At 45.4% G+C, this 11,562-nt stretch overlaps 1 protein-coding gene across 1 annotated transcript; it reads right to left on the bottom strand.

Annotated features, from left to right (window-relative positions):
* Positions 1 to 119: 119 nt before the first annotated feature.
* Positions 120 to 7,309, bottom strand: bcl3 (BCL3 transcription coactivator). The gene is given in 8 exon segments (XM_062466217.1): positions 120 to 1,118; positions 1,193 to 1,295; positions 1,591 to 1,758; positions 2,576 to 2,653; positions 2,786 to 2,874; positions 3,387 to 3,600; positions 7,171 to 7,248; positions 7,250 to 7,309. Coding segments are annotated over 8 exon segments (1,296 nt in total). The 3' UTR covers positions 120 to 612.
* Between the last annotated feature and the right edge of the window lie 4,253 nt (positions 7,310 to 11,562).

The raw sequence follows: 11,562 nt of genomic DNA on the forward strand, positions 1-11,562 counted from the left end.
TTTTAGAGGGTTGCCTTGATCGCTCGTTCCTACTGGTTCTTCAGCTGCCTGCGCTTGTGCACGATTCACCCAATCACACAGCCTCGTTCAAATTCAATAAAAATAGGCCAACTCAACTGTGTAGAAAAATATTTATTTCACATCATTAAATGAAAAACTCGTAAAAATTACATGGTTTCAGACAAAAAAGTTATAAAAACTGTCATAAATTCACTTGTCAGGGAATCCGTGAACAATACAGATTTAGCTACAGACATGCAGTCCACACACATACACACACACAAATGCACACCCACACACACATAGAGTGAACTGTGCAATGAGTCATGCAGAAAGATTTTTAAAATAGTCTCACAACCAGCATTAATGCAGCTATTTGTAAACCTCTGACACCGACATGTTTGTCCTTAATCAATCGCATTGATCCGATTGATAACAGCACAACTTTCGTTGTATTGTGGGGGTTCATGGCAACATCTTCCTTCTAGAAAATGCTCTGAACATTCTGTTCACCCACTACAGTGCACACCCTATCAGGTCACCCTTTCAATCATTCAACATTGAAACAACTACGTTAACTGCAGCAGGACAGTGAAAGCACAATCTTCCCTATCAACTGTCACCTTTGCCCCTGCTGCTAACACTCAGGGTGGAGGCTAATGATTGGTCACTACAACAGCTGAGGGGCCGTGATTCGCCAGTAGAGGTTTGGGAGGTAGGGCAGAAGCCTGCTTGGGTAGGGAGTAGGATGAAGGAGCTCTCAGGGTAGTAGTTACCCTGGGCAACAGGTTGGTAGTAGACTGGGTGATCTGGCATAAGAGCCCGCACAGTACAGTCACCCAAGAGTGAATGGTTCAAAGAAGAAAGGTAGAGAGGGACAGGATAGGCCCTTCCCTGGGGCAGGTCAGCTACGGCCATGTTGTTGAAACCCATCCTGACTGGCTGAGGCTCTATCTCCGGGATCTCCATGGGCGATAGGGGGCCTGATGAGCTGTCGATTGATTGGCTGTGTGCGAAAGATATGGAAGGAACCCTGGGGTGCTGTGCAGCACCGCGGTGGGAGGGGAGGGGCGTGGTTGACCGTGCTCCTCGGGTGCCGTTGTTGGGTGACAGGGAACCTAGAGGAGGAGTGGTTAGTTTATTCTAAGGTTACAAGTAATATTTCTAAACGTGCGTGTGTTCATGTTCTCACCGGTTAATCTGTGGGGCAAGCTCCTTGGAGGCGAGGCAGATGCACTCTGCTGCTCTTGAGTTTTGGGCAGCTTTGAGCCCTTGCCTCGCAACACATCTGTTACCTGGTGGAGATTCATGTAGAGAGTCAGAACACGCCCACGGAAAACGCCATGTGATCTCTGACCTATACTAGAGCAGCTGTGGGAAAACCCATACATCCCAGTCTGTTGGGCTTAGTGATATATCAGTGATATATTCTGATCAGCCACTAGAGGGCAGGAGACGACCAGAGTACGGATGTTGAATTCCATCTTTAGCCAACCAATGTATGATGCCTGAACACACACTTACTTTTTCACTCTCTCTGGTCTTCTCTCTATCTCAAGCCCCCTCCCCCAATATCTCTCTCTCTCTCACCCGTTTATTCTTGGCCACCATGACGGGAGTGTCGTTGTGGTAGTTTTTGAGACTGCTGTCTGCCCCGTTCTTCATCAGGAGGCGAACCGTGTCCACCTGGCCGCGGCCACAGGCAACGTGCAGGGCTGTGTTCCCACTGTACGACTGGCTGTTCACATCACAGGCATTCTGAGAGAGTGGAGATAGAGAGAGAGAGAGAGAGAGAGAGAGAGAGAGAGAGAGAGAGAGAAAGAGAGAGAGAGAGAGAGAGAGAGAGAGAGAGAGAGAGAGAGTGAGAGAGATAGAGAGCGAGAGATAGAGAGAGTGAGAGCGAGAGCGACAGAGAGAGAGAGAGAGAGAGAGAGAGAGAGAGAGAGAGAGAGAGAGAGAGAGAGAGAGAGAGAGAGAGAGGAGAGAGAGAGAGAGAGAGAGGAGAGAGAGAGAGAGAGAGAGAGAGAGAGAGAGAGAGAGAGAGAGAGAGAGAAAAAAGAGATGAGAGAGAGAGATTGTGATTCAGAGAGAGAGAGAGAGATTGTGATTCAGAGAGAGAGAGAGAGAGAGAGAGAGAGAGAGAGAGAGAGAGAGAGAGAGAGAGAGAGAGAAAATCTCACGTAAGTGAATGTACAGTGAGAGATGTAGGGAAGAGGGATGAGAGAGACAGGAAAATTATGTCAAGAAAATTGGAAGGGGAAGATCAGATCGTTGTTGATGACGATGATGATGATCCAAAGACGAGGTCCAAGATTTCTTATCATCAAACAGAGGCTTTAGTAAAACATCTAGTCCATTTCTTGTAAATCAGTAACTAACCAGAAATGAAAAAGAAACCTAAGAAAACTAGGGTGGAGCCAGTACAAGACCATAGACAACTTAACTTCTGGTGAAAAGGCTATTCTGTAGAATAACTGAGTCACATACACACAGACAATTGTACACACACATGAAGGCACATTTACAAACACACACACAGACACACACACACAGACACAAACACACACAAACATACCTCAATAAGGAAGTGGACCATGTCAGCATTATGGTTTTCCACAGCATGCATGAGAGGACTCTGACCACTCTTGTTGTCCTGTTGACAGAGAGGAGCACAAGTAGTGAGTGTGAGTATAGTGAGCTAAAACAGAGAAACAAAAAAACTAACAAAGAATTACTAAGGAGGGACAGAAGCGCTGATGCATTATGGGGCAGAGGAGGGACTGACCATAGCATTGATGCTGGCCCCGGCCGCCAGAAGAAGCCTGGCCAGCTCTACGTGACCCCCCTGCACTGCCAGGTGTAGAGGAGTCAGCCCTGGGACGAGGAGAGGACAGAAGAGTAGAGGTGAAGGGTAAGCAGAGGGCACTTAAGCTGGGGACTTCCACACCCATAATCCTGCCATTATTGTCATCACTAACAGTGTCGGAGCAACGTCCAGTTTGTACATAGACAAGCTGACTATAAAGCTTTCTCTTATGTATTGCGGAGTCGCACACACACACACACACACAGCCCAACACTACACACATTCATATGTACACACACAAAATAACACATTTGCATAAACACTGTGCACAAATGATAACTTCCACTTTAAGGTGGGTGGTGTTTTTACGGGTTATCTGCGGGTTATCTGCAGCTGGAGTAAAGTGAAATCCATGCTGTCATGCCCAGACATGTCACAGTGACACTGTCATCATCCCAAAAGTCGAATACCAAATACTATAACATGACCTCAGCTTATAACAATACGCTAAACCCCTCATTACGTATTTACATTGACAGAGGAAAATTACGCAGGGATATTATGCACTATGGAGACTTACCCTCAAAGTTTCTGATTTCCAGACAGAGTGAGGGGGAGCGGGATTGGAGGGCCTGGCTGAGGAGAACTGAGAGGCAGGCCTGCTGACTGTGCTCACAGCAGAGATGGAGCGATGTCTGACCGCAGCGGTCCAGAGCAGCGTGGTCAGCGCCCGCACGCAGCAACGCCTCGACAAGCTTGGCCTGGTGGGTGATCACTGCCAGGTGCAGTGGGGTCTGGAGGACCAATGAGAGAGAAGGAGAGATAGGACCAATGAGAGAAGAGGAGAGATAGGATCAAAAGTAGGAAGGTGGAGGAAGAGTTGAGACTTGTATTCCCTGGTAATGAAATCATTTATACATCTTCAATCTCAGACATCAGATAGGTTGTTGAAGGTAAGTTTCTAAGGTAAACAATAGGGGTGGGGGAAAAAATCGGTTCACATTTGAATCGCAATTCAGTCTTCTAGTGATTTAAAAAAAAATATATATTTTTTTTTTATACAGTATATATTTTATTGTTTGTGTTTAAAAATCGCAAGACAAGAATCGATTCTAGGACAGATAACCTATTCTAAGACAGATAACCTCCTGGTGATCTATGATCTTTGGCTTTAGTTTCACTCTCCAGAAAGTGTCTGTGTGTAAGTGTGCGATGGCGGGTTCCAGCTCAGAGATTGTTCAATCGAACAATGGGGAGAGCACCGAGTTAAATTCCTGCTCTCCCTTCCTAAAGAAATCACTCCAATTTCCCTGAACCCTACGTGACTCAAACAAACAAACAAATCACACAGAAATACACATACAGCCAGGGTCATGCGCAAACACACACCTGCCCACCCACACGAACATATAGGCATGCACACAGGCACACACACAGACATGCACCAAGAGACACATGCACAAACACATTTACATTTAGCAGACGCTCTTATCCAGAGCGACTTACAGTAAGTACAGGGACATTCTCCCCAAGTCAAGTAGGGTGAAGTGCCTTGCCCAAGGACACAACATCATTTTTCACAGCCGGTAATCGAACCGGCAACCTTCTGATTAATAGCCCGACTTTAATAGGCGTCCAAAAAAAACTTCAGGGTTCATAGAGTTTCATACCAGTTTCCTGTAAACCATTCCTCAAACAGAGAACAAACTCAAGCCTAGATAAGAGAGCAAGGCTGAGAGAGAGGTAGGGAGTGTACAGTCTGTATGTGTGAAGGCCAGGGATAGTGAAAACGAGGGAGAAGGGGAGAGGAGGGGAAAGATGGGATAAGGGAGGGAAAATCCCTGCTCCCCTGCTGTTGGTCCTGGCACACTAACATTCCTGTCAACAATGAGGAAATAGAGGAGTTTTCTTACTACAAGGAACTGACTTGGGCCCTGCCAGGGAACTTTCAGGAAACAAAAAAGGGTGGATGAACAAACCCACAAAGAATGAGTGTGTGCACAGCGTGTCCCAGTTGTGCAACAGAAACTAATAGAGCCTGTGGTTGAACAATGTGGTAATGATCAAAACTATCCACATTCTACTTGATTGTTTCTCCGATAAAAACCAAGAAACTACAAATTTAAAAATCATTTTCATTACTCAACTGAGACCACAGATATAGAACACAGTACTGTTGGACTCCCTCCAAATACTAGGTAAGATTGGCTCTGCTTGAGAGATTGAGCGAGCGACTCAAGCGACTCAAGGGAAAGTCCCTGACTCTACCCTATAACCTCAGCACAAGGTATGTTGAGAAACAGCCCAGAGCAAAAGAGAGGGGGGTCATGTGATTTCTCGGAACGAGGATACCACATACACGCACACATAAAAAACTATAAAAGCCTCGCTTCAACACACAAACACACTGCATGTCTCGAGCATGCACAGTTCTCTCTCCCTCCCTCTCTCACTCCCTCTCTCTCAATCTCTTTTGTAAAATACTGCCCTGTGTTGGGCAAACCAAGGAAGGGGATGTAGAGGATGTGATGTAGATCAGTGTGGTCATTGTGTGTGTGTGTGTGAAGGGTAGGGGGGGCGTAGCAGCAGCCTGTACTGTGTGCTAACCAAACATCGCAGTAGAGGCAAGGTCAGTGTGGGAGGTTCAAACAGCTGTTTGAATGTGAGCGGCTTCGGTCTCCAGCAACACGAGATGCACTCGCGTGTGCGGTCAACTGCCATCTGGAATTCGTTTAGTGTGAATAAGTGTCATGCGCAGGAATTTCATTTTCAATTAGTCAATAACGTTGGGAAACGTGCTACATCCTGTCACTTTACAGTCATTCTCATGAAACTGGCATAGCAATATTGGTCCAAACTTAGCAAACTTAGTTCCTGCCAGATAGTCTTTTCTGGACTCTCCAGGGTTGTCCCATTCCTGGCACTGTCACATAATCTAACAGTCCCTGTCACAGCCGGTCCCAGACTTAAGCTTGCGCAAGACAATTGGTCCTTGTTCTAAATAATGAAACCGCCCTATCTGGTAGGCAAATCATTGTGGCGAGCTCCACGTCTCAAAAGCTTGTTCTGAAAATCTCCCCTCTAGGTAGTTCACAGGGCACCAATCTGTATGCAGACAGGATATCTCAGAAATGTATCTGCACCATACCTCAGTCCCAGCCTGTGGTGAGAAAAACACAACAAACGGTACAGGCACACTTAAGACGCTAATTCTGGTAAGTGAGCAGAACGGAGTTGAAACCTGGGTTTGCTTAGTCCCAAGTGTGTATGGCAGCTCTCAGGGTGCGTTCATGGTCATGGCTTCACAAACAGGAAGAGGAAAGGTGGATGAGGCAGGACAAAAAAAGGGAGGTGTTAGAGGGGAAGGGGCACTGGAAACAGATACAACGAATGTGAAAGTGTCAGGAAAGGAAAGACACAAACAGGGAAGTCCTGGATTGGGAAAGTGCACTGACCATGGAGTTCAAAACGGTTTACTGAAGATCTGGATAGGCAGGAAAATACATAATATTCACAATATTCACTTCATGAACGTCTTTCCCCTCATTCCGATCACCACTTTTTGAGAACCTATCCCCTCCACCCACCACCCCCTGCGCCCACCACCCACCACCATTACCACACACACACACACACGGTCTAGAATGTGCAGTAGGGTATAAATAACAATAGTCTTATCAAAAGTCCAGCTAAATGTACCCACTCCAACCACAACAGATGTGTGTGTGTATGTTGGTGGACTACACGTGTGTGTATGTTCGTGACCACACATGTGTTTGTATGTGTTTGTTCGTGACTACACGTGTGTGTATGTTCGTGACTACACGTGTGTGTATGTTCGTGACCACACGTGTGTTTGTATGTGTTTGTTCGTGACTACACGTGTGTGTATGTTCGTGACTACACGTGTGTGTATGTTCGTGACTACACGTGTGTGTATGTTCGTGACCACACGTGTGTTTGTATGTGTTTGTTCGTGACTACACGTGTGTGTGTATGTTTGTGACTACACGTGTGTGTATGTTTGTGACTACACATGTGAGTGTGTATGTTTGTGTTTACACATGTGTGTGTATGTTTGTGACTGGCTTTTTGGGGAAATACAGGTGGACTAACCAGTAACAGTGAATTCCACATTCATGTAGCCAGTGTAGGCATTTGGGCTGTGCATATTTGAAAGTTTAGCAAGGCTAGTAGGAAATGAAGGACTTCCTGTTTCTCTGCTTTCCTTGTTATAGTTCACTATGAAGCAAGCGAGGGGTTGTGTGTGATAATACTGTATATGCATGTAGATATAAAATTGTGTTGTGTGTACATTGGGTTGTGTGTACATTGTGTGTGTGTATTATGTGTGTGTCTCTCACCTGTCTGAGGTTGTTGTAGGTGTCCAGATCTTTGTGAGCCAGTGTGAGGAGATGAATGAGTCTGTAGACCAACCCCTCCCTCACCTTTCACCACAGCAATATGAAGAGCCCTGTAATCCCCCCAAAAAACCAAACACATCAGCCAACATCAGAAACCTACACAGACACTATGGCATTCATACACAAGTAACATTTCGACTTGAATAGACTCAAACGTTTCTATGCACACAATGACACAGTTGAAATGACTTGTTTTCTGTCTGACACGGTGACTCAGCAGATTCTTGACTAAGCTGACCTCACAGTCACCTAACTGACACTACGCCCAAGGTGGAAACGGAGAAAAATCTTATTGAACAATTTCAAACCTTGTGTTTTTATGAACTGAGGCATTTCTCTGACCTATGACCCTATTCTCAGCCTGACAGTTAGGTCTGTAGATAACACATTTCATATCATGTTTGTTTTTTCAGTAGAAGTTGCTTCCAGTAACAGCTACTTTGGTTTGATGTCATTTCCTGTTATCAGTTACAACGTTAAACTGAAAGGTTGTGAAGGACAAACATTATAAAAGTATCACATCAGGCTGTCCTCTCTTCTGTTCAGTTTAAACGTACCATTTGCAATGCATACCTCACACACACATAAACTGACATATTGACACATATACTCTTTTCTGTTTCAGAGCAGGAAATTGAGCGACTTATTGGTTGAACAATTTTAGATACATTTACGAGAAACTGTAGTCAGCATGATGATTGATGATGACAATTTAACATGGATTGACCTTTCCGGTCAACGGTCGGTTAGAACATGTGTTTCTTGTTTCTTTATTCCTCACCAGGACTATGTGTGTCATGATAAGATTGGCACATATTTGTCCCCTCCCCTTGTCTTACAACCAGTTTAATCCCTTGCACATTCATTTAGGCCTAACCCAAGCAAGAATTCCCACAAGCTCCTGTAACTCTGAGAGAATCTTGGCTTGCACCCTTAACCAACACAAGTAGAACATTGTAAACATCTTTGGTTGAGAGCCTGAGGGAAGTGAGTTTAGTGATTCAGATTCGTTTTTCTCCAGAGAAAGTCAGCCTGAGATACATAATTTACTGCTTCAATTAAAGGTGCAGAGGAAATGGGAGTCAAATGGCCAAGCGGTTAGGGAATCGGGCTAGTAATCTGAAGGTTGCCAGTTCGATTCCCGGCCGTGCAAAATGACGTTGTGTCCTTGGGCAAGGCACTTCACCCTACTTGCCTCGGGGGGAATGTACCTGTACTTACTGTAAGTCGCTCTGGATAAGAGCGTCTGCTAAATGACTAAATGTAAATGTAAATAGCACGTTCTTTAGGCTGTTCTAGAGACAAGCACGAGCAGAAAGGTCTTAATCAGGAGGATTTGCGTGTCAACCAGCACTTTGATGCAATCAATTCAATACTTTCACATCGCACATTTTGTTACATCACACCATAAATACAGATCAGATTTGTTTAAACCAAGGTTTTTAATACACACATACACCAGGTACTCTCAAGTCTCATGCATTTGCCGTGAGACTCACGCATTTCATCAACACCTTGTATTTATCATGAATTTCAATCATTGCTTATGCTGAGAAATAAGGAATAACCTGTGCCGCGATATATATGGACAAGGCGCATAACAGACCATTATCTGTTTCTTCAATCTAAGTGGATAGCATAATAACACGCAAATAGCAAACTTTGAAACAGCAACTCGTACGGACGTCACATATTTTGATTCGATTGGGGAAATACAAATAGAAGAGGAACATGGGCCCAAACAAAAATTTAAATGATGACCAATTTAGGACAACTTAAAACTCTCAAGGTCTCCTCTTGGTCACAATACGATCAAACAGCATCCAAAGTAAAACATCTATCTGACCATGTGTACTGGTTATTTCCCCTTTCTCGTAAACAAGACCTTTACCACTCATCACAAATCTTCCTAACGAAATTGAATATGGCCATTTCTCCACTGCTGTTCAATCAGGATCTGAATCTGAATCAGAGTTTAATCGCCAAGTCAGTGTACAGAAACAAGGAATTTACTGTGATGGGCAAACAGCTCGTATCACTAGCCCATGTGATCGATGCTACTATGGGACCCTGGAGCAAGGCACGTCAAACCCAGAGTGCTTCAGCTCAGCATAGCTGTGTCTGATTTAATGTGTGTCCCTCATTCATTTGTGTGAATTAGTCCCGAAGGATAAAGACAAACTTAGAATCAGTACTCTCTGATATTCTTTTATAACTGTGCATCATCACGATTCATAATTGCATCCTATACATCTTGTAACTCTGCCATAAACACAGTGAGCAGGTTTGATTGAATACGTAATACTCCTGGATGATTAGAAGCCAAAAGTGGTGTCCAACACATAGCCAGCTTAACTGTGCACATTGCTCTCTCTCTCTCTCTCTCTCTCTCTCTCTCATCTCTCTCTCTCTCTTCTCTCTCTCTCTCTCTCTCTCTCTCTCTCTCTGTCTCTCTCTCTCTCTCAACCCCTCCGTACATCTCAGTCTCTGACTATCTCCCTTGTTGTCGATCTCTCAAGATGAAACTGTGCTCTCGCCTGTTCCTAGGAAGTGGGGCAGACCGCAGCCCCAGATAACCCCAGACACACTGACGCAAGGGCCCCCCCAGCCACAGCACAGAGACAGACAGACAGAGAGAGAAAGATAGAGAGGGCCAGAGAGAGAGAGAGAGGGCCAAGAGAGGGGAGAGAGAGTAGAGAGAGAGAGAGAGAGAGAGAGGAGAGAGGCCAGAGAGAGAGAAGAGAGAGAGAGATGAGAGGGAGAGAGAGGGGGACAGAGAGGGAGGGAGAGAAAGAGAGAGGGCCAGAGAGAGAGAGAGAGCAAGAGAGGAGGAGAGAGATGGGGAGAGAGGGGAAGGAGAGAAGAGAGAGACAGAGAGATAGAGAGAGAGAGAGAGGAGAGAGAGAGAGAGAGAGAGGAGAGAGAGAGATAGATATGAGAGAGGTGAGAGAGAGGAGAGAGAGAAGAGAGAGATGAGAGGGGAGAGAGAGAGCGAGAGAGAGAGAGGGGGGGGGGGGGGGCTAGAGAGGTAGAGATTGAGAGGGACAGAGAGAGAGAGGGTCACAGAATGAAAGAGAGTGAGACAAAGATAAGAGAAAGAGAGAGGGAAGGACGAGGTATAGAGTGTGTGTGTGTGTGTATGTGTATGAGAGAGTTGTGAGTTTACCATGTGCAAACCCCAAACTAAATATCCCCTGTGGCCAGAGGACCAGCTGAGAGAAGCGGTTACATGAATACAGGAAGGGTAAACAAAACAGCATTGCTGACCTGCATAGCCGTTGTCAAAACCTGGGGACGCATGGTAGACAATCTCAGAAACTATGTGCTAGAGAGTGACAGATATTGAAACTACAAGGTGATTGGTTTGAGAAAATTACGAAAAAGAGAGACACAAAGGGCGAGAGGGAGAGACAGAGGGAGATGGGAGAGACGGGTGAGGAAGAGAGAGAGGGGTAATAGAGTCAAAGCGGTAAATGAGGAAGTGGGGAGCGGATGTTTGGGTTTTTGAGCCCATTCATTAAAAAAACAGTGAGAAAAAAAAGAAAGACAAAAAGAAGAAGCAGATATACAGAAACACCTGAGGAAACCGCAGGTCACACAACTGAGGCGCACGCTCGCAGGTTTTCCCGAAACTAAGGGGCTCAGAGGCGCTGAGAACTGAGGATCAGCACACCATTGACGTAAGAGCAGACACACGGACAAACACACACACACACACACACACACACAGACTTGTACTCTCACTGAGGACAGGGTAAGGGGGGCTGTGAATGTATTTTTTCTGCTGAACTCTTAGATCCTCTTAAGACACACCACAATGCAACAAGCAGGTACAAGCCTGGGAAATGTTCAACAACTTCGACAGAGTGGCGTGAATTCTTGAGAATAGAGCCTCGGGTGAAAAAACCCTTATCTAGGTGTTGCATCAACAAGATAAAATAAAGCCTTGTTTGCGTAGTTTATGATGTATGATGCAACTGTAGGCTAAATTAGATGGGGGTCAGATGGCTGAGCGGTTATGGAGTTGGGCTATTAATCAGAGGGTTGTTGATTCGATTCTCGGCCGTGCCAAATGACGTCCTTGGGCAAGGCACTTCACCCTACTTGCCTTGGAGAGAATGTCCCTGTACTTACTTTAAGTCGCTCTGGATAAGAGCGTCTGCTAAATGTAAACAAAGTGTTTTCTTCTGCAGGCTGACGCGTCCCACCAGATGCAGTGTGTATGTTTTCCACACTGGCCATTACACTGTGCAGGTGGTTTGGTAAAGTGTTTGTCATTTCAGTGCTATTCCCCAGGCCACACACACCAAATGTATGATAACAGACCTCTTC

This window comes from Osmerus eperlanus, chromosome 7, assembly GCF_963692335.1.
Source record: "Osmerus eperlanus chromosome 7, fOsmEpe2.1, whole genome shotgun sequence".
In the NCBI taxonomy this organism is placed as follows: Eukaryota; Metazoa; Chordata; class Actinopteri; order Osmeriformes; family Osmeridae; genus Osmerus; species Osmerus eperlanus.